Raw genomic sequence first — 25,697 nt, 5'->3', positions numbered from 1 at the left:
GCTCTGGGGCAGGAGCAGCAGCGTCTGGACTTTATCATCTTCCTAGCATGCCCAGATCCCAGCACGGTGTGTGTCCACAGTATGGCTCCCCAACTGACTACTGAATGGTGAAAGTAGACATGAAGGACCGCTTAATTTTTACAGCTGGAGACAGTACACTTCATAGAAGAGAAGAGGCCGCTGGAGTCCTTAGTGACACGGGATGGGGTAGGGACAGTTTTGTAAGCTGCCCAAGGTTCTCTTCCTTCAGGGGTAGACACGACTTCTTTTATTTACCCACAAAAGCCACAGGTAAAAAGCGTTTATGGCTTGGCAGCTAACCAAGGCCACAGTCACTTCAGCACATCACAATCTGACCGTCGACCCATTTGTTTTCGAACAGAATTAACGGCCATATTTTCTACCATAATTTGAAAAATCAACACCTCCCTGATGAAAAATTCTGAATTTTGACTTCCAAATTTAGACCACATCAGCTACACCTGCATGATAAGTGCCTCAGAGACTGAATGACTGGAATAGTCGAATACCCGTGAAAAGCGTGTTCGCGCCGTACAGCACTTTCACGGAGGCTGCCTTGCTCAGGACTTAGCAAGAATGGGCCTGAAACAAACGATGTTCTCTCGAAGTAAGTTAGTGACTGTGCACATGAATTAAATTGTTTGTGAGCGGGGTTTCAGGAAAGAAAATTTTAAGTGTATATGTGTGGGATGTGTGTGCGTGTGTGTATCTGTGTGTGTAGTGTGTGTGGTGTGGTATATTTCTGTGTATGTATCTGTATGCATGTGTGGTATGTATGTATGCTATATGCGCGTGTGTCTGTGCTGTGGTATGTGTGTATATGTGTTGGTGTCTGTATGTCTGTATCTCTGTATGTGTGGTGTATCTGGGTGTGTGTTTCAATGTGTGTGTCTGTGTGTATGGTGTGTGTGTCTACGTGTGTGGAGTGTGTGTCTGTGTGTGTGTTTACATGTGCTGTGTAAAAATCCCTCTGCCACTCTAACCATCCCTCCTCTCCATGATGTCTGCCACGCCTGGCTCACCAAGTTGCGACCAGTCTTGAAGGAGGAGGGCAAGCAATGGCAAACAGAGGAGCTGTGAGCTGTGGCCACTTGCACTCCTACCAAGCAGCCCTGCCTGCTTCCCCGCCTGCAGCCTGCTCAGGGCCTCCTGCTCCTCCCACCTTCACGATGGCCACATGTCCCAAACTTCCCTCCAACAAACACCTGCCCACCCCACAGGAACAGACCAATGAGTTCACTCTGGGTAACTGTGGAAGCACGGATGACTCGCAGGCAGCTGCATCTCCAAAAAGCCCGCCCCATCGTGAGTGACAGCTCATCAGAGTCCTCCCCCAGAAATGGTTTCCCCCATTTCGGGTGTGTGTGTGTGCATGTGTGTGGGGGTGCGTTTGCCCATGTGTACACATGTGGAGGCCGGGGTCGATGTTCGGGGTCTTGCCTCCCATCTTTACAATGACTACATTACTTTTAATCCTTCCCTGGAAGGCATGAACACTTTTTGGTTTTTTGCTTTTTGTTTTTTGGTTTTTGAGACAGGGTTTCTCTGGCTGTCCTGGAACTCACTCTGTAGATCAGGCTGGCCTTGAACTCATAGAGACCCGACTGCCCCTGCTGGGATTAAAGGTGTGGCTTGAGTCAGGGCCTCTCACCAAACCTAGCTGTTTCAGCTAGACTGGGTGGCCAATGAGCCCCCATATCTGCCTGTCTCCACTCTGGAGCAAACCACTGTGCCCAGAGTTCTGGAAATCTGCAGTCACAGCCTCAAGAAGCTTGAGGCTTCTCAAGCAAGCACTCAGCCCATTGAGCCATCCTCCTTTTATAAGCTTTGGAGGGGAGAGGCTTGTGAATGTTCTAATTTTCATAAGCGTTTTGAACGTTTTGGACCCCCTAGGTTCCCGTGCCTCCAGTCACTCCCTCTTTTGTCCAGGAGGGAAAGCTTCAATTCTGAGGAAAACGGCTACAGAGCAGAAAGAGCTAGGAAAGAGACACGCAGAGGGGACTGTGGACCAGCCTCCTGGTTCCATCTTGCACTTCTACATGTTTGGTTTTTCCTAAGGAAGAAAATCTTGCAGACTAAGGGCCCACACTGCGCTTCTTGCTAAGCCCAGGCTCTTCCCTCCCGGTCTATGTCAGGTCTCTACTGCCATGCATGGCTAATTCTTGTGCACTGCCTGACTATCGCTGTAACGGTGCACAGCGGAGCCTCGAGTGTTTAAAGGAACATTTTGATTGCCACCCTGCCTGGCCACTCCATCCCCAGTGTACATATGTTAGGGTCTTACTTTAGTTTCTCTCAGGATAAATTCTATTACGTGAACGCATCACAGTTTACCTGTCTGGACTGCTGTGGGTGGGTAATTAATTGGTTTCTTTCCTTCTCCTTCATTTCTTTTCCTTTTTTTTTTTTTTTGCATGCTAATTGACATTTAAACTGAAGGCACCAGCATCTTAAAGCCCTCTTGATGTTACCCAATGGCTCTTCAAAGTCCTAACGACTGACATCTCCACCAGCAAATCTGAGAGGCCCCTGCCCCGCACCCTAACTGCCCCAGCTCCCTAAGACGGACAGGCTTTAACTCTTTGCCACACTGGGGACATGAGTGATACGACCTCCACATTTGCATCTCTCACATGGCCAGTGAAGATGAACATCTCCTCATATTTTTGGCCGCCTTGGCCATTTGGGTTTCCGCTTTGGGGAATGAACTGTTTCTATCTTTTGCCCGGTTTTAGATTTTAAGTCAGTTTTATTTAACGCCTTTCACCATCAATAGCTCATTAAAAGAAAAAATCCAAGCAGAGAACACAGAACTGCAGCAAACAACAGCATTCTTATGAGGAAAACATGGAATGGCCATGAATCTGAATGTCATCCTTGCCCAGAGGTATTAATAAATTCCTCTGTATCTTTCAAATTTTAGTATATGCATTGCCTGAGCAAGCACTGATCACTTTTTATTTATCTATTTATTGGTTTGTCTTTTTGTTGTTTTATTTTGTTTTGTTTTTTGAGACAGGGTTTCTCTGTGTAGCCCTGGCTGGAACTCACTCTGTACACCAGGCTGGCCTCGAACTCAGAGACCTGCTTGCCTCTGTCTCCCGAGTGCTGGGATTAAAGGGGTGCACCACCACACCTGGCTAGCACTGCTTATTTTTCAGCCTGGATTTGTGTGTATGTGTCTGTGTGCCCGTCCTTTCAATTCGCTCCTCCTGAAATGCATTCCTCCATATTTCTGCATCTATCCGGATGCCGGTTTCTCTGTGGAACTCAGACTCTAAAGCACCATGAATGGCACCTTTCCTGTGGCATCACAGTGTCCTGTCTGGTAGCGGGTCAACACCTCATTCCACATACTGCCGTGGGGTTCACCAAAGCACCCACTCCTTCCTGAGCCTGTGTTAACCTTTCTCCAGGCAGAGAGCACCGTGAGGCAGAGCACCGTGGCCACCACTAGAACATGGTATATAAACCTTGGGGGCTAGCTCACCCACAGTCCCTCTGCTCAGACGGAGGTCTGGCCCAGAGCAAGACCTTTTTTTTTTTTTTTTTGTACCTAAATGTGTTGGCCACTGCTGGTTCCCTCCCCAGATTGCAGGCCCCATTTCTCTCACTTGCCTGTGTGCCCTGAGCCAGACATAGCCCAACTGGAGGGAGCAGTGGGTGGGGACAGATTTCTCGACAAAGCACACTAGCCGCCTTCTACACACCGATGGGGTGGCAGAGGCTTCGAATTTAGTGCTTCTGACCTTCCCAACAGCTCAACGACTGAAGTGACACTCTCAGGGTCTCACATGCAGAGATGTGTGGAGCCAGCCCAAGAGCTGCAGAGCCATGGTGGCTCTGTCTGCTGTCTCGGCCCCTGGAATCCTGCGGGTCCCTCTGGCCAGCCTTGAGGCGGGAGCTTCCTGGCCGGGTGTTATCTCTGCAGGTGACTAAGCAGCTCACCCTTTGAGCTTGCCTCGCAGAGGGAAGATCCAGTCTGGTGGGGCTGCTACCAAATTCCTTTCCAGACTCAGAAAGGGAGATGGATGCTCAGATTAACCAAATTCTGCCGTGGGTCAAACCCCCAGAATGAGGACAGGAAGACCAGAGGAGCAGGAAGACCCAGGGGTGAAAGGGAACGGGGCCGTGTACAAGAGGGCTCCTGCATCCTCCCACTGGGAAACGGAGATGATGGAAGGCAGACAGGAGCTGCAGCCTAGACAGCCCACGCCCCAGGGGGCAGAGGGCCAGTGTAGCCACTGGATGAACCAGGGAAGGCTCCAGGAGGAAAGCGCTGTGCACAACCACACCAAGAACGCACTCCCTCCCTCTCCCCCTCCTTCCCTCCCGCGGGGTGTGTCTGCAGGGGGCCAGGCTAGCAGGTGCAATGGGCACTCCACACTGAAGGCAGGGATGCGGGTAAGGGGTGTCGGCCAGTGTTATCTCCAGCCCTGGCGCCAACAGGGAGTCTGGGTGAGGAGGACAGTCTGTCTTTTCTCCGGAGGAAGATCTTATCTGGACGGAGCCAAATCCACAAGATCTGCCCCAAGTTTGCCGGTTCCCTACGTGTCGTGTTCGTGCTCACGCTGTCTACGACCCTATCTCTTTCGCACGGCCTTCCCGCCGTGCGTGGGTGGCATCCTCGAGTGGGTCTTGCGGTCACTGTGGCGGGGCCCTATGCCTGCTGACTTGGGTGCCTTGCACGTGGTTCCGCGGGACCCTACGCTGAGGGCGCGGTGTCATTCGGGGCGTTGTAACTTGTACACGTGTCCTGTATCTGGTTTTCTTCGGTTTGCCCTGGTCTCCGGGGGTGGTGGTGGGGGGTGATGTAAAATCAAGGTGCTGAGCGACCTACCGGGGTGGCCCAGGGTCTGGGAGCAGCTGCGTGCGCACGCCTGCCCAGCCGTGGGTGTGTGCGGCCGCGTTTCCGCGTGTGCCCGATCGGCTCGCTGCGCGGGGGCGGCCCCGGGAGGCGCTGCGGGGCCCCGCCGGCCGCGGGCTCCAATGGCGAAGCCGGTGCGGCCCCTGCTAATTACATAAGCGGGGACGTCAATAATTCGCGGGAAAACGCGAAAAAGATGGCGCCCCGCGCCCGGGGGGCCCCTTCCTGAGCTCAGCGGCCCCTCCCTCTCCGCGTCCCCTCCTCCCCGCGGCGCCCCCGCCCCGCCCCGCCCCCGCCGAGACCCCTACCCCGGCCCCACGGGCGGACACTCGGCCGGGCAGCCGCGGGCCGAGCGCACCGCCGCCGCCGCCGATGTGCTCGGTGGTCAGACTCCAAGCGGGACCGGCAGACGCGCTGCCTCGCGGTAAGACCCGCGCTGCGGGAGCCCCGGGAGACTCCGCGTTTCACGCCTCGATCCCTGCACATGACCCCCTTCCTAGAAGCCCCTCCGGACTGGGTTGAGTCCTACCGTCCCCGGGCCGGGAGTGGGGTACTGCGGAGCCGCGCACTCCTGGGATGGGGACGGAGGTGGAGCCCGAGCGGTTCCCTCAGGGAAGCGGGAGCCCCAGCCACATCCCCGGCCCCGGGCAGGGTGTGAGTGACTGGTCTCCGTCTGCGGCCGCGGGTCTTCTCTCTCCCGTCCGAGGCAATGGAGGGGAGGGGAGGCAGGGCATTAGGGATTTTGCTCACGTCCAAAGTCAGGCTCACGACTGGCTGCCTGCGAGCGGGGAAAGTTTGCAGCCGGAGCAACTGAGGAAGGGGGTGCCCGGAGCCGGAGGCGACGCTCCTGCGGGCTGGCCTCCCTCCTGAACACCCTTTTAAAAAGCCAACGGCCGCCCTGGAGAGGCCTCGGCGCATGAATCATCCGCGCTTCCTGCCCCCGCCCGGCCCCGCGCGCCCAGTGCCGCGGATTTGAACTGGACGCGGACGGGAACCCGCAAACAAGCCTTTCTGTGCCGATGGGTTTGAATCAACCAATCACAGCCCGCGGGGGCCCTCTCCAGGAGGATGGAGGCGGGGTGGGGGGGCCGCCACCCGGGGGCCCAGCGCGGCCTCGGGGGCGCAGCGACCCGGTCTGCCCCCAAAAGCCCGGTGGGGGAGGAAATGTCAGTTTGTGAACCTGCCGAGGCCTGAGCACGCTCCAGGCCTGAGCAAGCAGGCACCTCCCAGCTCCCGAAGAGCCGAGTGCCAGGGAAGAGGGCACGAGTTCTGACGGCAGCCCCTACCTGGCGCTTGTGACTCTGTCCCGGAGTAAAAGACAGGCAGGAGAAGGCAGAAGGAGGTGGCATCCCGCCATCCAGAGAGCCGGAGAGCCGAGACCCTGACCGCCCAGGGCCCCTCACGTGCCCACGTGTATTTGGTTTCACATACGTACTGGCACACTGCCACAGACTGCCCTACAGTCTCTGAAGAGGCACCCACATGGAAACACACCCAGAGCTGTCTCCTGTCAGCAGGCCGGGCACCAGGTGCCCAGCACTCAGGCGGAGGGAGGGAAGCTGAGCAGGAGCGCCCCCACCGTCCTCACTCGCTGCAGCATGAGGAAGCTGTTTCTGAGCCTCGGAGGGAGTGTGTGTGTGGAGGGGTATGGTCCTCGGTGAGCCCACAGCAGGGAGAAGGCAGTTAACACTGAACACCGGGAAAGGTTTGGGAGCCACGATTTGATGGAGGATTAGGGTGGGGGAGGGCGCAGGGAAGCTGAGGGGACCTGGGGATTCCCCAGTCCGGGTGTCAGGTGGTAGCAAGCAACAGGCTCGGGGAAATAGGCATGGAAAAGGTGAATGAATTAATTGATGGGCAAAGAGGAGACAACTGAAGCCTAGCATGGTGGGGAATAGGGCAGGATGCTCCAGCCACCATAGGGCAGGGATTCTCAGGCCAAGCCGCTGTGGCGGATCACCGGCCGGAGAAGTGACGGCCATGGGACACCATCATCAGGAAGAAAGAAGCAAAAGGGGGCCCTTGAATGGGCTGGCATGGTAACGGCTTAGCTGCTTTGAGCGGATATGCACGTGGAAAAAACATGGGCGGGTTTAAATGCCCTGAGATCATCAAATAATTGAGAACAGAAAGAAGAGTTCCAGAAGGCACATGGCTATGTCATAGCCGTTCCCAAGAGTTTTCACTGCTAGGTGGGCTTTTCGGGGGAAACAGGAAATCTTGAGTGCTTGCTTCCCCAGACTTGCACCCACAGAGTGTTTGCATACGGGGCATGCATACGGGGCAAAGCTGCAGCCTCCTGGACAGGCAGTGGGCTCCAGATCCACGGGTGGAGCCTTTGCTCCAGGATTCACTCTCTTAGAAGCAGCGCGCTATTGAGCCAGCTTGACTCCTTCTGAGCCATGGCTCTGCCTCTGGTCACCGGCCACTTCCTGCATCTTCTCCGTTTCCCTATCCTTAGAATTGGGTAGTAAGGTCTCCCTCCCAGAGCTGTCAAGAGAGGGGTGCAAGAGAAGTCTTGCTCTTTCTCTCCCGGTGTCAGCAGAAGCTGATGGAGACTCAGGCTCTGGAACCCGGGACTCAGGAAGCCTATGGCGCTACCAACCCCCTCCCTAACAAGGGGTCCCTGTCTAAGACCAAAAAGTACTTCAAAGACTTGATGTCCAAGCTGACAGAGGGACAGTATGTGCTATGCCGGTGGACGGACGGGCTCCACTACCTCGGCAAGATCAAGAAGGTGAGTCTTCTCTGGTCCTTGGGCCCAGGCTCAGCCTCTTTCTGCTCATCCCTTCTTGTCCCTCATGCCTAGAAGCTGAGAGGGGAAGGGACCAGAGCCTGGCTTTGCAGGCTCCATCCTCAGGGGTGAGCGTGGCCCAGCAGTTCAGAGGACTTAAGCAAGTCCCAGACCAGGCAGGGCATAAATGACTCAGTGGTCTGCATCTCTGCCCTTTAAAACATCCCCATTAAGTCATCCCCCTGTTCCCGATGGCCGTACTCCATCAGGAGTGTACACCTCCACTTCTGGCCTACCTGTCTTCTGAAGCACAAGGCCAGGAGATGGAGGAAGATGGAGGCTCAGCTCCTCCCGGCTGCTCCTCCAGGCTGCTCCTCTCTTTGCCTTAGGTCAGCAGTCCTAAGCAAAGCTGCCTTGTGACGTTTGAAGATAATTCCAAATACTGGGTCCTGTGGAAGGACATACAGCACGGTGAGTGTCAACGTTTCTAGAGTCCCTTCCCCATGTCCGCTCCTGTCTGCCTTCCGTTTTGCCTTCTCCGCCACCTTTTTTCCTGCCATCCGTGATAGTCCGTGCACCCCAGGCCTTGAGAACTCATCTTGGACCCATCAAAGATGATGATCAGGTTTCTACATGAGAGACATTGATCCCCTTCCTGAATGCTCACTTTCAGTAGGGAGGCACGGCAGATGGAAGAGGAACCCGGGCATGTGTTAGCACCAAGGGTGTGCTAGGACTGGGTCTCGGGCCTGCAGTTTGTGTCCTTCCTGAATGTTGTCTGCTACTCTGGGTCTCTTCTGGGCCTAGAGAGGAGGACAGAGGCCAAAGGAGAAGGATTATCAGCTACTGACATGAACTGTGCTCCCTATCTGCAAGTTAAGAAAATTGGTAGGGAGTCTCTACCCCTGAGGCAAGGAGGTGAGGGTGAGGTGGAGCCAGGAAATCATGAAAATGGCCACGCCAAGATGGAGCTGGGTCAGCTTTCAGGATGAAAGGGGAGCTGGACTGGGAGCTTTCAGACAGCTGACACTGTGTTACAGATATAGCTAATCGGGATTGTTGAAGCTACACAGAACAGATTTGGGTAATCACTAGTCACAATATCCACATGTTTTTATCATGGAACTCCAAACAGCAACTGTGACCATTGGCGTGAGGGACAAAACTTATTAAGTATCGTTTATCCTTAACAGAACAGATGTGGCCCACTGAGGCAGGTTCGAAGGTCAGACAGGCCCTGGACCATGTTTCAGATCTATCCACTACTAGCTACGGTGATGACACTTTTCTGAGTCCCCATTTCTTCAGCTGAAGGGAAGAGACAGTGGCAGTCCAGGCTCCGCCAGAGACTTGGAAAGCTCAGATGAGACGGTGTGCATAGCTTACCCCAGCGCTGCTGCACCACAGGGAGGCGGGTTCTAAGAAGGATGAGTCCAAGAAGCCAGCCGGCCAGGCCACAGGACTAAGGCAGTTTGCAGATCTTTTCCCTCTAGTTCCTTGCACCCTACATCTGCCTTCTGTAGATCCAAAGCTATGAGAATCCCCTGCTGGCTGCACTTCTATGAAAATCATGAAACTCCAGCAGCAGAAGAAAGATGTTTCAGCCCCACAGGGCTGGGGGAGCTCCCAACGTGCACCAGGCACCAGGTGGGGCACAGCAGGTGTGTAGCTAGGAACAGTTTGTCCCCTATCCAGCCGACTGCCTCTGACAGGCAGATGACCCTTTGACACCCCCTAAAACGAGTGCTCAAGGCTAGGCATGGTGCACTTACGGTGTGTCACTTTATTAAGGAAGGCTGAGGCTCCACGTGAGTACCACCTTCCTTGGGTGTAGATCAAGGCAAGGACACTTAGTCAACAAATAGTCTTCCATGCCATGTCATATGCCACGGAGGGGGCCTGACGATCCAGGGGTGCAGTATTACCATTTCTGCCTCTACAAAACTTTCATCCTAAGGAGAATGTGGCAGGGGGGTCAAGGCCAGCCTGAGCCTCGTAGCAAGACCTTGACTCAAAGCCAGTAAAAACAAAGCAAGAAAAATTCCTTGCAGCCTTCTGGAGTAAGAAAACAGAAGCAGCACAGCAAAATGTATGTAAGGGGCTGGAGCGATGGCTTAGCCATTAAGAGCCTGTACTACCCCCTCAGACGACCCAAGTCTGGTTCCCAGCACCCGTATCTGGTGGCCCACAACCACCTGGAATTCTAGCTCCGGGGATATAACGCCTCTGACCTTGTATGCCACCCGCACTCGGGCGCACATACCCCCATACCTATACACGTAACTAAAAATTAGCTTAAAATCATTTTCAAACATATTTAAAGGGAGTGTGAGAAGGAGGCTCAATCAGTTTTGTTTTGTTTTTTTAAGTTATCTTGCAAGCACAAGCATCCAGATTTGATCCTCGGAACCCACATAAGAAAGTGGGCATGGGGGGCTAGAGAGATGGCTCAGAGTTTAAGAGCACTGGCTGCTCTTCCAGGGGACCCAGATCTGATTTCCAGACCCCACACGGCAGCTCACAACCACCTGTAGAAGCAGTTCTGGGTGATCCAACACCCTCTTCTGATCTCTGCAGGCACCAGGCCTGCATGTGATGCACATACATCCGTGCAGGCAAAACTCATACTCATAAAAAAAAAAAAAAAATGTCCTTCAAAGAAAACTGGCACAATGGTTCACACTTGCAGTCCCAGCTCTGGAGAGGTAAAGACAGGCAGATACCTGATGCTTAGTAGCCAGTCAGGCTAGCCAGTGAATCCTAGATCTCAGTGAGACTCCGTCTCAGAGAGAAAGATGGGTGCCCCTGGGCAGTGTGACCTGCACACACGTGCACCTGGACACACCTCAGCCTGCATGCATGTATATACACCGAAAAGTTATAATTGTGGACAGGGAGTGGAAGCAGCTCTGTGGTTTGCCTAGACTGTGCATTTAGGTTTGATGCCTAGCACCGCTCACCCCCAAAAAAGGAAAAATACACTTAACATAGCCACGTGGACACTTCAGATATAAAAATGTATTTAACAAAAGAAGACAAAAAAGAAGAAGAAGAAGAAAGAAGAAGAAGAAGAAGAAGATGAAGAAGAAGAAGAAGAAGAAGAAGAAGAAGAAGAAGAAGAAGAAGAAAAAGAAAGATTTAGGAGGAACCAGTAAGTGAGAAACCATTCTGTGACTCTATTAGGGGTAATTCAGCAGGAGAGAGAATGTACCCACTAAATACAGGCCAGGAGTCTGAGCCCCAGCTCCAAAATAAACTACACAGATTCACTGGTCACTCAATCTGGACTTTGGATCTTAACACGAGATTGTTGTAATGTTTTAATTTGCCAGACATTCAGAAATAAAAGTAGCTTTCGGTGCCATGACGGCTGTGCAGTGTGCTTTAAGAAAGTTCTGCTCATAAATACAACCGAAATAGCCATGGAAAGTGAATGGCTGGCTGGCTCTTGAATCGAAACAACAGGCAGAGATGTGGGTGAGGATATCGTTTAAATGGGATTTGCTGTGAGTTCACAATTCTCTTTTAAACATACATTCTTATCATGGAGCGCTTTAAAGGTTTTTAGACATGAAGAGGTTTTGGTAAAACAAGTTGGAATAGGTAAGGGAGGGAACCGGACATGTCGAAAGAGCAAAGACTTAGCTGTGCGGTGGCTGGAGGCTTGAATTCCACTTTCCCATTGACCAGCTAAGCAAGAGCCTTAACTTCTTGAGCCTCAGTTTCCTCATCTTTGGAGCAGGTGTTAATGCCTCTGAGGGGCTGGGAAGTAAGGCAGCTTGTGAAGTGTGGTGCACGGTGGGAGTTCAGCTGCTGCTCGGTGGTTTTAATTGTCATTGCTTTGATAACTGAAGAAAGTCTCTGACAGTTTCGTGCATGTACAGTATACATTCTGGTTACTCCTCAACCCTCCCTGACCTCTCTCCCACCCTCATTACCTCTCCCCTCCTCTCTACCCACCCCTTTCCCAGATGCGTGATTTGGGGTCTTGTTGTGTGACCCATTTTGGTGGCTAATGGATTGGGACTCCCCACTGGAGCCCATCAATGGGTACACAACTGAAGGCAATAATTCCCCATCCCCCACAAAATGTATCAGTGTAAAATGGTTGGGCAGTGAGGGCTGGGCTCCCTAGCTCCCCTCCCCGACATCAGTTATCCGGGGTTGTTGGGCACATTCTTGTGCAGACCCAATATAGTCACCTCAGTTGTTAAGAGTCTGTGACTGCAGCCGCCCTGCCTCGCTCAAAGAATGGCATTTCACGGCCCTTATTTCTGTCTCTCAGCCCTTACATTCTTTCTGGCCCCTCTTCCACAATGTCCCGTGAGCCTCAGAGGGTGTGGTGTGGATGACTTTCGTAGAGCCAAGCCCTCCACTGTCACTGATTCTCAGCATTCTGTACAGCTGTCTCTGCGTTCTCGGCAGCTCACGGGAAACAGATGCGTCTCTGGTTAAGGCTGAGTCGTAATTGTTTATGGGGATAACGTATATTTAGAAGGCAGTTCGACTCTGTCAGCTTAGCTAAACAACAGAATCAAGTTTTCCAGTCTGTGAGCTCCCCACCAGCTCTAAATATGGCTTCCCTCCCAGTCTCTTTCTTGGTGGTGTGAGCTGGACCTGAGTTGAAAGCGCTTCTTTTTCAGCTGGCGTTCCAGGAGAGGAGCCCAAGTGTGACATCTGCCTGGGGAAGACATCAGGGCCCATGAATGAGATTCTCATCTGTGGGAAGTGTGGCCTGGGTGAGTGGGTGAACGAGGCAGGAGAAGACCCTGACCTGGGGCCCCTCCCACACTGCACTTACTCAGATTCAGCTAGCCCCTACTTATCCTGCTAGCCCTATCAGTGTCACCTTGGGGAGAGTTGAGAAAGAGCAATGGAAATGTAAGCCGGGGCTCTCCTAGGCAGAGAGAATGGGGGGAGAAGAGGGGCAGATGCTGAAGCCCGTCCCTGGTGCCTGTTTGTCCCTCACTGGATAGCAGCTTGGCTCCTGGGTGGGAACCACCAGCCAGTACCCAAAAGCTGGCAGGCAGAGCTCCCTAGGGCTTGCCGGAGCTCGCTCGGCTAGCCCCTCTCGGCCAGCTGGCTTTGGGCCGCGGCCTCCTTTTGAGCAATTCACCGTCCCCTCCTTTGTCCTAGGTTACCACCAGCAGTGCCACGTCCCCATTGCAGGCAGTGCCAACGGGCCCCTCCTCAGCCCTTGGTTCTGCCGGCGCTGCATCTTCGCACTGGCTGTGAGGGTGAGTGCTCCCCTTTCCCAGCCCCCAGCCGGGCAAACCAGAGCCCGCTAGCTCAGGCCTGAGGCTACCTCACTGATCCTGTACTCCAGGCAGGACTCCACTTGTCCTAGGCCAGATTTCAGAGCCCCTCTAAACCTCAGTTTCCCCAGCCATAAAGTGCGCACAGTTTTGTGTCCGCGGGAGGCCACCAAAAAAGGGCCACTTGCTATTAAAAGACAATTTGATGGACATGCCCCTTACACCTGTGTTGTGCTTACTACAACTGATGCTGTTCATGAATTATCTTTGAGGGAAACGGAGGATGGATTTAGGGTTGGTGAGAAAAACTCCCTTATTTTCCTGATGTCTGGGTCTCCCCAAACCCTGGCAGCGTTTCTCCTGAAAGCAGGGTGCTGACAGGTGTGGTTGGTGACCTGGGCCCTATCTCTCCCCTAGAAAGGCGGCGCGCTGAAGAAAGGCGCCATCGCCAGGACGTTGCAGGCGGTGAAAATGGTGCTGTCCTACCAGCCAGAGGAGCTCGAGTGGGACTCGCCCCATCGCACCAACCAGCAGCAATGCTACTGCTACTGCGGCGGGCCTGGAGAGTAAGGCCGCAGGGCGGGACACGTGCGGGAGGCCGGGCTGCGGGGTGGGACTGACAGGCGCCGCGAGAGCCTGCCTCAGGGGGCGGGGCCTGAGTGACAGCCCGGAGGGCGGGGCTTGGGTGGCAGGCTCTGGAGGGAGGCGGGACCTGGAGGGGCGCGCTCCGAGTGACAGCTCGAGGGCGGGACCCGAGTGTCAGACTCTATAGAGTGACAGCTGGGCTGCGGGCCCGAGCGTCTGGAGGCGGGGCTTGGGCGGGGCGAGCCTGGAGTGATAGCCGCGGGGCGGGGCCTAGAGGGATGTGACAGCTCGGGGGCGGGGTCTGAGTGTCAGCCTTTGAAGGCGGGATCTAGCGGGGTGGACCCAGAGTGACAGCTGCAGGGCGGGGCCTCAGTGTCAGGACGTGGAGGCGGGTCTTGGATGGGCAAACCCGGAGTGCCAGCTCGGGGGCCAGGTCTAGGGGAGACCGGCCGGAGTGACAGTCGCGGGGGCGGGGCCTAGGTTTTAGGCCGTGAAGGCGGGATCTGGAGGGGCAGGTCCGCAATGCCATTTTGAGGAGAGCGCATTCTAACGTTGGGGTTGTTTCCCTTCTCAGGAGGGTAGGGCTTCAGGAGGGTGACTCAGAGAGGTCGGTGGGGGCCCGGCTTCCAGGAGCGGGCCCAGCGAGTCCGATAGCAGCCATAAGTCATGTCCAGACGAAGGGGACCCAGGAGAGTCGCCTAGGGGCATTAAGGGACAGGTCCTGAAAGTAAGCTCAGAGTGAGAATCTGTGCAGACGGCAGTGGAGAGGAGAAGGCAGAGCCACCTGAGAAAGAAGCACTACTGAAGTAGCTAAGAGCCTAGGCCTGACTGAGATGTCCGTTGCCTACAGAGCACCTTGCCGGCTGTGTCTTCCCTGATTCTTGGTTCACTTGCTAGTTTTTCCTTGTGTGGTTGTGAGCATTGGTAACTACATAAAGGCTCGCACAGGCTGAGAATCAGTCATCTGCTGCTGGCGGTGATAGGGTCTTGCAGAAAATTCTTGGCCCGCTGCGGGGGCCAGAACCTGGTGACTTGCCCACCCGGGCCTCCAAGGACAATTGAACCTGCTCCTGTGGGCTGTGGGCACAGAGGCAGGGTCTCCACCCTCAGCAGATGGCAGACTGCCCCTTCCCCTGCCCTGAGTCTTAGAGCCAGCTCTGACTGGAGGTTATGCTTAGGGCCGAGGTGGGTTCTAACTATGCCATTTGAGCGACTTCATCTCTCAAGTGGGCACTGTTATCTTAATTACCCGTGAGGATCCCAGTGTGCTGGGAGGCCTCATGAGTGACAGATGGAGAACAGTATACAGAAACCTATATGGCATTAGTAAGTGGCTGCTTCTCAGTGTTTAATGCACAGTTGTTCACACACGTACACACACACAGGCACACACACACAGGCACGCACACACAGCAACCCTGAAAACCAGCTCTGAAGCCAACCTGAAAAACTGCATATTAAACTTGCACCTTGGGGGCGGGGCCAATGGTTTGCTTTTCTTTTACTGGGTGCCAAGACCGATGAGGTCTGGCTCCGGATGTTTGGCAAGCATAGCCCACAGTCCTCTTCCCCTTCCTGTAGTGGCAGGTGGGTAAGTGGCTGCGCCTGCCTGTGACCCGGCTGTCCTGGCTCTTCTGTGCCTCCAGGTGGTACCTGCGGATGCTGCAGTGCTGCCAGTGTAGACAGTGGTTCCACGAAGCCTGCACACAGTGCCTCAATGAGCCTATGGTGTTTGGAGACCGGTAGGTGCTGACTGGGTGTAGGGGACAGGGAGTGACAGCAGTAACCTTCTCCGGTTATCTGCCTGATCTCACACTAAGGCGGTCTGTGGTAGCCTATACTTGTGTACTGGAGATAGCTCAAGACAGAGGACCCCTGCTGTGCTGAGCCAGGAGACAGTAAAGGACCATGCTGGCTATGCGCCTAGTTGCTGCAGATCTGTGGGGAGCCTTAGGCAAATGCCTGCCTTCACCAAGTTCCTGTCTCTACAAGTGTCTCGGGAAGGAGAGACAATAGTCAATGTCTTAGCCTTACCAAGAGTTACTATAGACGACGCCGCTAAGGAAATGCATGGCTAACGGGAGGTATTATATCTGCCAAATCAAATATTATGCTTCTTTAAACCTTGGTTGGTGGCTGGCAAGTGAGCACACGTATGTGTGTGCGTGCATGCGCGTGTGTGATTTCAGAAGGCACAGTGGTGACCGCCACAGCCCAACCTCTGTATGAACTGAGCTGAACTCTGGGGCAGTGATCTTTGGAGAGGGGTCAGGGAGAGAGGCATATTCTTTAGTCCCTGTCCCCTCCACTGCTCAGAGGCTGACAGCTCAGGAGGGGATGAGATGGCTGAGGGTCAGACACCCTCCCATCACAGCCTCTCACCTCTCACCTCCCCACAGGTTCTACCTGTTCTTCTGCTCCGTGTGTAACCAAGGCCCAGAGTATATCGAGAGGCTGCCCCTGCGATGGTGAGAGGATGGGACCTGTCCTGACCAGCTCCTCCTTTCCCCTGTGCCCTCTGCCCTGCCCCTGCCCCTCACCTGGCCCTTGCTCTCTTGCCCAGGGTGGACATAGTTCACCTGGCCCTCTATAACCTGGGAGTACAGAGCAAGAAGAAGTACTTTGACTTCGAGGAGATTCTGGCCTTTGTCAACCATCACTGGGAGCTCCTGCAGCTTGGCAAGGTATGTAAGGTCCCGGGAGCCGGAGGTCCCGGGAGCTCTCAGTGCAGGGCTTGGGCGTGGGTATAGACAGGTGAGCTCTCGCCCTTGAGCTGTAGTTCCTTCAGTCAAAGCCTCTGAGCCTGTGCCAGGGAGAGGCTTTCTGGCCTCCAGTTCTGGCAGTGGTCAGTTGGGACCTCACTAACACAGCCGCAGGGCGCTGAGGCATTGCACCGAGGGTGGCTGGAGTGGGGGGACTCTCTGCTAAGGAAGGTGTCTGACTCATAGCAGCTTTCCTGGCTAGCTTAGAAATTACAGTAGGTTTGTCTTCTGCTGACCTTGTTCTGCATTGAGTTTCTAGGGGCTTCAGTGCCCTGTAACTAAGACTTCAAAGTTGTCAGAGCTGGAGAATGACCTAGCCACTCCCACGAGGCTACAGGGCCTGCTGCCCTAACGACACTGCTGGAGTCTTTTTAGCTACTGCAGAGTCAGTGCCTTCCACTGGCTGGGTAGTGGATGATGAGACAAGGTCATAAAAAACGAACAAGGGCTGTTGGCATGGCTCAGGAGATGAGGGTGCCCTAGCCAAGCCTAAGGACCTGAGCTCAATCTCCAGCACCTGCAGAGTGAAAGGAGAGAACTGACCCATGCCCCAAGTTGTTCTCCTACCTCCATACATGTGCTGTGGCATGCACATGCTACACACATGCACACACACACGTATAATAAGAAAGAAACCAAATAGGAAAATCTTATGTTTTGCAAGCAGTTGTATATAATGTCTCCATTGATAGTGTGTGGTAAGTTTTAAGGCACGCAGAAAGCCTTGAAGGATAGAGTCCGTATTAGTTTCAAGATTTATTTAATGTATATGAGTGTTTCCCTCCTGTGCATGTCTGCATACCACATGTGTGCTTGGCGACCACAGATGCCATAAGATGTTCAGTTGGTTGGAGTTATGGATGGTTGTTAGCTACTGTGTAGGTGCTGGAAACCAAACCCAGGTCCTCTGCAGGAACAACTGATCTTAGCCACTGAGCTACCCCTCCAGCCCCTGAAGCCGGAATTTTTTAAATAACTTTTTCTGCCATATTTAAAAAAAAAAATCATGCATAAGGACTAGAGAGATGTCTTCGCAGTTAAGAGCACTTGCACTGGGTCCTCGCAAGGACCCAGGTTCCATTCCCACACATGGCAGTTTACCACTACTGTCTGTAACTCCAGTTCCAAGGACCAGAGCCCTCTTCCAGCCTCCAGGGCCGCTGCACACACGTGGCACACATAGACGCGCCGGTAAACACTCGTCAGCTAACTATTTTAAAAATTCATGTTTCCAACAGAAAATTTTAAGTTATCAAAACGGAAGTATGCCTTTAAAGGACCAGTATGTTCACTACTCAGAAATAACTAGAAATAAAGCTCGAGTATACCCTGCCCCTCCCCTCCTACACGGTTTACATGAAACAGTATATGCTATTTTAGATCATCCCTTTTCTGTTAGTGTCACCCTGTTCCGGGCTGCTGGTGTTCTCATTACCTTTTAAATGGCTGAACTGATGTCCTCCCTAGTTTGCTAGTTGGGCACGTGGTTTATTTTCTTTTTGTCCACCATCAGAAACAACGCCACTGGCCACATTTTTGTATGCGAAATTTTGTCCGTATTGCGTGCTTCCTCAGTAATATAGCTCTCATAGGGTGGCATTACTGGACAAGAGTGGGGATGTTTTTAAAGCAGCACTGAGGAACGAACCCAGGGCCTTGTACATGATAGGCAAGCAGGATAAGTCAGTGGTTCTGTCCTGGGAGACACTGGAACATGATATGGTGGGGGCAGGCTGGTGCCTTCTCACATGCTTGTGTAGGTCTGACTGGCCCGCTGGCTCTGCTTCTCCTAGCTCACCAGCACCCCTGTGTCAGACCGCGGACCACACCTCCTCAATGCTCTCAACAGTTACAAAAGCCGGTGAGTGCAAGGGGGGAAGCTGCAGGCCCTGGCAGGGGATTCAGTCTAAAGGCTTCTCCTAGTATATGTCCTTTGCTGGAGTCGGACTCCCGACCTGGCTCTTTCCTCCTTCTCCAGCATCCAGGGAATAAAGACATCCACAGGCCTTCCTTTACAAAGCCTTCCCAAGCGCCCAGGAACCCTGCCTCAGTTGTCTGCAAGGCTCCATTCTGTGCTGCAGCCAGCTAGAGAACTCCTGGCTGCTTCCCTAATCTGTGCCTTCCCATCCTAAGCTCTTAGCACACACCTGTCCCTCAGCCATGTCCAAGGCCTTTTATGACACGACCCTCCCTATCGGCATCTTACACAGTTGTCCTCTCGTTTTATGGACTCTGGGTGTCAGCCAGCCCTGCTCAGCCCTTGGGTTCCTACCCATTTGTTGGCTGGTTGGTTGGTTGGTTTTTGAGATAGGATCTCACTCTGGCCCAGGCTCCAACTTTTGATTCCCCTGCCCCAGCCCCCTCAGTGCTGAGTTTCAAGTATATCCCAGATAGCCAGCACTTTGCTCCTGTCCATCCCTCTGCCTCTTGATGTCTGACTTTATTCAGTTTTTCCTCAGCAAGTATTTTCAACAGAACTGCACTGTAACAGGCCTCTCTAGGTAGGTTCTGAGCTACGGAAGAACAAGGCACTGACTCTGTTTCTGTGAAAGCTTGCCCGGCACCTCTTACAGGGCAACCTGCTCTGGCCTTCCTGTGGTTTGAGGTGCAGCAAGACCTCCTTTTGAGGATGAGGCCTCTTGGCCACTCAGTGTTCAGCTTCCCGAGAACAGGCCTGGGTTTGAACCTTCTCCACAGCGTCAGGGCCTCACTCAGCCAGTGTTGAAAAGAGAGATATGCTTGGAGATGCTTCCTGGCCAGAGAATGTTAAAAACTGGCACCAGTTCCTAGGTCCTGAGATTTCTGCTGTGTGCTGCACCTGGCCTTGCAACTAGCCCATGCCAAGAAGCCTCAAGGAAGAGCAAGAATCAAATACACGCAGGAGGCAGGACAGGGAGGAGCTTAGCCACCTTCTCTGCCGGGCACTGTGGATTCAGCTGAAAGGGCGGAGGGCCGGGCAGGGAGGCCGATGGCCCTGGTGGTAACTAGCTTCACTCTCCGGAAGATCAGCTTGACAGCACCAGCCTCTCTACTGTCCACCCTAGGTTTCTGTGTGGCAAGGAGGTGAAGAAGAAGAAATGCATCTTCCGCCTGCGCATCCGTGTCCCGCCCGCCCCTCCAGGAAAGCTGCTTCCCGACAAGGGGCTGATGCCAAACGAGAGAGGGACCTCTGGGCTGCTTCGTAAGAGAGGAAAGAGCAAGCCTGGGTCAGTGCTGCTGCTGGGCTGCGGCTGCAGCCAGCTCGGGTTCTCCGCCTGCGCTCCCAGCCTCTGCAGGTGGCAGAAGGCTCCACAATGGCCCAGGCAGTGTGATGGCATCGCTGCAAACCTGGAGTCCTAGACCCAGCAGGGGCAAGCTCTAGGCACTGCGGGAGAGCTAGTGTGAAGCTCCTAGGTCCCAATCACCACAGTCCCCTCGCTTCCTAGCTCCAGGGAAGCCTGCTTCTGGGACCCAGCCCTGCTGCATTAGGACCAGGCAGAGAGGGGACACTGAGTGTGTGATATGCCCTCGCTGTCCTGGCTGGGCAGAGCCTCCTCTCCAGGGGCACTGGGGCAAGGAGCCACCTTTCCTTTTTCCACTCTCTAAAGCCCCTCCACATTCACTGCCCCAGAGGGTGCCCTCCTTCCAGGAGGCCCTCTGCCCTGCCCAAACCCTTCTGACCCCATCCTGGCCACTGCCCCCGGCACTCCTGAGGCCTCTCCCAGGGGGCTCTGCCTGGCCCTCCGCCTCTGACTGGGCCACCCTCTCCCTTTTCTGTCTCCACAGTTTGTTGCCTAAGGAATCCCAGCAGCAGAAAAGGCGAGTTTATAGAAGAAAAAGATCAAAGTTTTTGCTGGAAGATGCTATTCCCAGTGTTAGTGCCTGGTTTTCTGGTTTTCTTACTCTCCAGTCCCACGCACAGGGACAGCATTACATTAGGGGGGCCTGTACCGACAGCAACGTACTGTCCCCACCCAAAGGGATGCCCTGCTGTTGTGCTTCCAATCACAGAGAGACAAGGAAGTGCCAGGCCCCTTAGACCGATATTTCCACATCTCCCTCAGGTTCTCCTGAGAACACAGGGGTTAGGGCAGGGGTAGATAATATCCTAGTCCCGGTCCGGGCAAAACAGAGCTGTGTGGGGGAAGCAGCTTTCTCGATGCCACACTTCAAGGGGCTGAGCCCGGCCTTGAACCAGATCTTAGAGCACATTTTTGCCCTCTGCTCATCCTTACTGAAACTCTCCCCGTGGGTGACAGTGTTAATGATGCCTCAGCACTCCAGCACTTTACAGTTCGCAATAACCTCTCACAACCGTGATTGAGTCCTAACTGCTTCCTGTGACACCCCCATCCCCACCCCAGTAAAGCATCCCCTGAGTTATTCCCATTTTGCAGTGGAGGCAACTGAGACCCAGAGAGACAAATGTAAGTCATCCAGGTGGCTGGAGAAGTCAGGACTTGACACCAGGGTGGCTTGGCTCTGGCTCACAGTTTAGGTTTTACCCAAGGAGCCCTTGAAGCCCTGGCTGAACAGCAGGCGTCCCATACAGTCTGGGGAAATGGCCGCTTGGGGAGAGGCGGGTTTGTTGCTCCCTGACTGGCCCTGTCTTCCTTGTGTCTACAGAGCGACTTCACCTCAGCCTGGAGCACGGACCACCACCTGGCCAGTATATTCGACTTCACACTGGATGAGATTCAGAGTTTAAAAAGGTACCTGCTACTCTAGAGCTGACAGTAAAGGGGAAGGGGGGCGCTCCACCCTCCCCCCAGCATGAAGGAGGCACACGTTCTGGGGTGTGGACATGCCCCTCATGGGCCTTCTGAAACTTCAGTTAAAAGGTCCAATACGCACTGGGCCGCAGGAGAATTTTGTACACTACAGCTTTCGGCATAGCGCCCTCTGCCCTCCAAAGCAGTGGTCCAGGCTGCCTTGCCTGCAGTCCTGCCTCCTCAGCCCCTTCTCCTGCCTCAAGTCTTGGACTAGAAGGGCTATGGCTACTCTCACCACTCCACCTGTGCTTATGCTGAGTCCTCGGCCTGGAACGCACTGTGCCCTGCCCCCCCATCCAAAACTCAGGGTGTCGCTTCCTCCAGGAAGCCCTCACTGACCCTCCCAGGCTGTGTTGGAAGCCTGCTTATACCTGCTCATAGCACACGTATTTGGGTAAATTCAAAGGCAAGAATTTCATCATTTCATCTTTTACCACTTAACCCCTCCCCCCACCCAAATCACTCAAGACAACATGGACATGGAGCAGGAAAGGAAGGCTTTAGAGTCAGATGGGAACTCCAGACCAGGCCTACCAGTTCTAACTGCGCAGCATTCGCTGAATTCCTTAATCGCCCAGCCTCCTCATTTTCCCCACTTTGCAGCTGTAAAATTTTGTACAAGTGCCCAAAGGCACATCATGGGCTGTGTCACCGCCAGGGGAGATTGGTCAGGGAAAGTTTTCTTGACTCCCAACTTTGAAGACCAAATGGGTAGAAAATAAGACAGGCAGATGTGGGGTGAGAATCTTAGCAGTGAGAAGAAGATGGACCTCAGCCGGGGTGGAGGACACCTGTCAGAGACACAGAAGCTGGAGAGGCTCCAAGGGACCCCGAGGGCCAGATTGGTGGGCCTTGCTGGGCTGGGCCAGTAGCAAGCTCGTCTTCTCTCCCTCCCAGTGGCAGCTCAGGCCAGACCTTCTTCTCAGACGTGGATTCCACCGATGCCGCCAGCACGTCCGGCTCTGCCTCCACCAGCCTGTCCTATGACTCCAGGTGAGCTTCTTGCGGGGGGAGGGGGCTGCCCTGGAGCTCTGTAAGGGACAGCGGTCCCCATCCCATCTGCTTCTCACTGCTGGGTGCAGACTCCTTCTGTACTTCCAGGTCTCAAGACAGGAGAGGTAGGGATGGGGTGCTGGTCTTCCCTGACCCTCTCTCCCAAGTCACCAGGGTAAAGGCTAAGGGTGCTGTGATCCCTTCCGTTGGGGACATTCTTTGCCTTCAGTGGTTGTGTGATCCCTCTAGTCACGCGATCCAGTTCTGAGGCTCTTCTATCTGAGAGGCCTTTTCCCTCTGGGCTTCTTGGCATCTGCGTGTCATGATTGTATATCTGTACCTCAGACTGCAGGGCTCCTGTTCTCAGTTCCTGGCTGTGTGATTTGTATCCTAGAGTCTCTAAGAGGAAAATGCATTTATTTTACGCACAGTAGAAGAGCAGACGGTGGGTCTGGCTGAGGGAAGAGCCTGATTTCCTTCTGGGCACAGGCCCCTCTGCCCTCGGGCTCCTTTATTCTCCAGAATGTGTGCAGGCTTTGTGGAAGTAGACTGCAGCATCTATAAAGATTGGAACCCTCTGCTTTCACACATCTATGAGTGGGGTGGAGAGGGCTGTTGTTTCTCTGCTGTTACCTCTGTAGCTTTGATTTTTGTCCTAGTGATTAAACCCAGGGCTTCGTGCATACCAGAGAAGTGCTCTACCACTGAGCAGAACTTCCCTGGTCCCCCTCTTTCTTTGGTTTCTCACTAGTGCCTCAGGTCCTGGCCTCCACGTCTTGGTATCTGTTAATAGGCAGCTTGTCTGGCGTGTCTGTTTTGCAAACACTTCTGCCTGTGCGGTACAGGGTCCTTCAGGGCCTGTCCCTGTGTAGCTAGCTCATCCAGTCCACACAGAGGACTTTACACCCTAAGCAAGGCCTCTGCACTGTGGGACCCCCAGAAGCACCCACAGAAGGGTGGAACCACTCTTCCAGATACAAAGAGCAGATGCTGCAAAGTTGAACACAGCTGGGCTGGAGTCCCCACCTCTGTACTCTCCAGCCCATTTCTTCCGAGGAACCTCAGTTTCCCTATGACAGGACTACTCTGAAGTTCCAGCAGGATAATCCATGCCCAGGTCTGGCCTAGTGCCTGGTACCTAAGAGACGCTGAGGGTAAGGAAGCTTTTGATCGTTCCAGCTCACTCCCATCATTTCCCTCTTCCCATCCTGACACAGATGGACGGTGGGCAGCCGCAAGAGGAAGCTGGCAGCCAAAGCGTACATGCCCCTGCGAGCAAAGCGTCGGGCGGCTGAGCCGGATGGGCGCTGCCCCTCAGACAGCAGTGCAGAGGGAGCTCTGGGCCTCGAGCAGCCGGACGAGGGCATCGACAGCCACACGTTCGAAAGCATCAGTGAGGATGACTCCTCCCTGTCCCACCTCAAGTCATCTATCACCAACTACTTTGGTGCGGCCGGACGGTTGGCCTGCGGGGAGAAGTACCGAGTATTGGCTCGGAGGGTCACCCCAGAGGGCAAGGTTCAGTACCTGTTGGAATGGGAAGGCACTACCCCTTACTGATTCCCCCTCAGAGGCTGCCTGGATCCCTGGAAACCAAAGGAGGGCCAAAAGAAGCCATTGGCTCCCTGTTTTCTCCAGGCTGGGGTGGTGGAGGGAAGCAGGGCAGGGCCTGGCTGTGGCCCCTGCCTGCTGCCTGCCAGGCCAAGGCCTGTGTGCTGCTGTACTAAGTGTCTGTGTCTCTGAGACCCCGCTGGCTCTTTCTCGTTGCCTATACACTCCATACCCCTCAAACTGTTTATTGGTTCCTCTGAAGGCATCCTGGCTATGACCCCTGATCCTGAGGCCTGAATCCATTTTTCATTGTCCCCAGTTCTCCACCTTTTTACCTCTCACCCGTTTGGGGTGTTTTGTGTGGTCACACATCTTCCATGTGCGGATGTACATCTATGGGACCACAGTGAGGGAAGGGAACCCTGAAGGTCTTCCACCTTCTCACTAAAAACCCTCACCCCACGAGGATAGGGATGCCTGAAAGAAAGTTTAGGATACCTGGGACCCCGGAGCCTGGGGAGTGATGAGCTGGGTCTCTTCTGAAGGAACAGCCACAGGGTCCTTTACTGAGGCTAACTACAGTAGTCAGGGTTGAGGGGCCCGGAAGTTTGCCTGTCCCCAGCAACAACCCTCCACTGTTGTCATGGCCTGGAGGCTTGCCTCACTGCACAGAAGTATTCTTGAACCCTTGATCTGGGAGGAATGCCTGACTAAATCCCAGACCCTTTTCAAAGTGAAACACCACAGTACTGTGTACATAGACAAACACAGCCATGTGTCCCCTCCAGGGTACCCTGGACCCTGTCCTTGACCTCTTCCAGGGATACATGCTGCAGTTAAATGTGAAAACCAAACTCCTGCTCCCCCTGGCCAGGGAACCAGCCCCGGCCCCACAGAAAAGCACAAAAGACAACCCCCCCCCTTCCTGCATAGCTCCTGCCTTACCCAGGAGCTGACAATCACTTTTGGGACAGGCTAGGGTTTTTCAAGGGCCTAAATCATGTGTTCCCTTTGGAAAGGAAAGGAAAGCCTTTGTCATTGATGGTATAAATAGAATTCTTAGAATGGACAAACCTGGCCCATCTGGAGGGAAAACCAAAATTCAGGGGTGGGCAAGGAGCCCTTGTTTTGCCTGCAACTGACTCACTGAGTTGGAAAATGGAAAGAAGTGCCTTTGGGATGGGAGGCAGGAGCACCAGATTGGAACCAGCCTCACTGACTGCTGCTGTGGCATCCAGATGTCCAGGGTCTTGCAAACTGCCAGCTGGTCAGACAGCATGGAGATATCAGCGCTCTATCAGAGGGGCTGACTTTTCCATAACTGGGTCCAACCCCTCCACATGTACCCATGAGCATTCAGGGGGTCTCTGAAGTAGGTTAGATGACCCCCGCCTTAAACCTCAGCAACCATAGTGCCTTGCAAAGGAACCTCACCCCTCACTTGGCACAGCCACCTGTTCCCTCTGCTTCCCTGTCTTGGCTGAGGCAGGGATGAGCAGATGGACACTGGACCCAGTTCTCAGTCCCACAGCTGCTGCCACTGAGGTCCCCAAAGGGGGGCAGGTGGAAGGAGAGTTATAAAGCCAACTCCCAGGACAGCAGGAGTGTGGGAACTGGGGTCAAATTTGTGGCTTCCTGTTGGCTTTAGTGAGCATGGCAACCTCTAACATCTGTTTTCCAGGCTACTAGGAAAGCCAGAGAGCAAGGTTGTTGGACATCTGCCCCTTCCCTGCTGGGCCCCAGAAGCTCTGGGCCTGAGGAGCAGGAGGGTAGGCGGTGCTTGTCCCACTGGGAAAGCTAGCACAAGAACTGACCAAGTCACCTGACTCCCCTCACCAGCACTCTTATAAGACAATAGCTGCATTACTGCCAACTGACAGTATAACCCTGTGCACCTTGGAAAAGATCTGGGTTTTGAATTGCTGCTTTTAATAATATTTGTTATATTAAAGTTATAATTGATGTGTCTGGTTTACGGTGAAAGCGTGTCCTTGGAAACGTCTCTGCATTCTGCTCTTGGCCTCCTGGAGGTGAGGCCAAGGACGGTGAGGCCAGCCCTGTGACCACCCAGCCACCCCTGCATTCTCCATACCCGTGTTGTCTCAGTGGTGTTCCCGCCCTGAAGCCCCTGGAGAATGTGGAACTGTTTTCTCTATTGGGTAAATTTATTCTTAGGAT

At 54.0% G+C, this 25,697-nt stretch overlaps 1 protein-coding gene and 1 non-coding gene across 3 annotated transcripts; one reads left to right on the top strand and one right to left on the bottom strand.

Annotated features, from left to right (window-relative positions):
• Nucleotides 1-2,862: 2,862 nt before the first annotated feature.
• LOC132656085 (U6 spliceosomal RNA) lies at nucleotides 2,863-2,966 on the bottom strand. The gene has a single exon (XR_009594028.1). It is a non-coding gene; the product is annotated as a U6 spliceosomal RNA (small nuclear RNA).
• A 2,239-nt stretch (nucleotides 2,967-5,205) lies between these two features.
• Phf19 (PHD finger protein 19) lies at nucleotides 5,206-25,489 on the top strand. Of its 2 annotated transcripts, XM_021660933.2 has the most exons (15): nucleotides 5,206-5,312; nucleotides 7,434-7,625; nucleotides 8,012-8,093; nucleotides 12,266-12,361; nucleotides 12,759-12,859; nucleotides 13,295-13,443; nucleotides 15,109-15,204; nucleotides 15,862-15,930; nucleotides 16,026-16,146; nucleotides 18,018-18,085; nucleotides 19,269-19,430; nucleotides 19,990-20,077; nucleotides 20,830-20,915; nucleotides 21,873-21,968; nucleotides 23,186-25,489. In XM_021660933.2, exons 2-15 carry the CDS (start codon nucleotides 7,440-7,442, stop codon nucleotides 23,526-23,528), a joined length of 1,743 nt encoding a protein of 580 aa, XP_021516608.1. In that variant the 5' UTR covers nucleotides 5,206-5,312; nucleotides 7,434-7,439; the 3' UTR covers nucleotides 23,529-25,489. The 2 variants fall into 2 exon arrangements, 1 of the variants encoding a protein (XP_021516608.1); XR_009593821.1 differs by lacking the exon at nucleotides 19,990-20,077 and having other exon boundaries at nucleotides 23,186-23,225.
• Nucleotides 25,490-25,697: the final 208 nt, after the last annotated feature.

This window comes from Meriones unguiculatus, chromosome 8 (assembly GCF_030254825.1).
Source record: "Meriones unguiculatus strain TT.TT164.6M chromosome 8, Bangor_MerUng_6.1, whole genome shotgun sequence".
Taxonomy (NCBI): Eukaryota; Metazoa; Chordata; class Mammalia; order Rodentia; family Muridae; genus Meriones; species Meriones unguiculatus.
This window is presented reverse-complemented; position numbering and strand designations above follow the sequence as displayed.

Excerpts from the sequence above, each read along its gene's own strand:
- Phf19 (XM_021660933.2), top strand. The coding sequence starts at position 7,440 with ATGGAGACTCAGGCTCTGGAACCCGGGACTCAGGAAGCCTATGGCGCT. Across the intron at positions 15,205-15,861 it reads CCTATGGTGTTTGGAGACCG|GTTCTACCTGTTCTTCTGCT; the intron begins GTAGGTGCTGAC and ends ACCTCCCCACAG. Across the intron at positions 21,969-23,185 it reads AGCCTGTCCTATGACTCCAG|ATGGACGGTGGGCAGCCGCA; the intron begins GTGAGCTTCTTG and ends ATCCTGACACAG.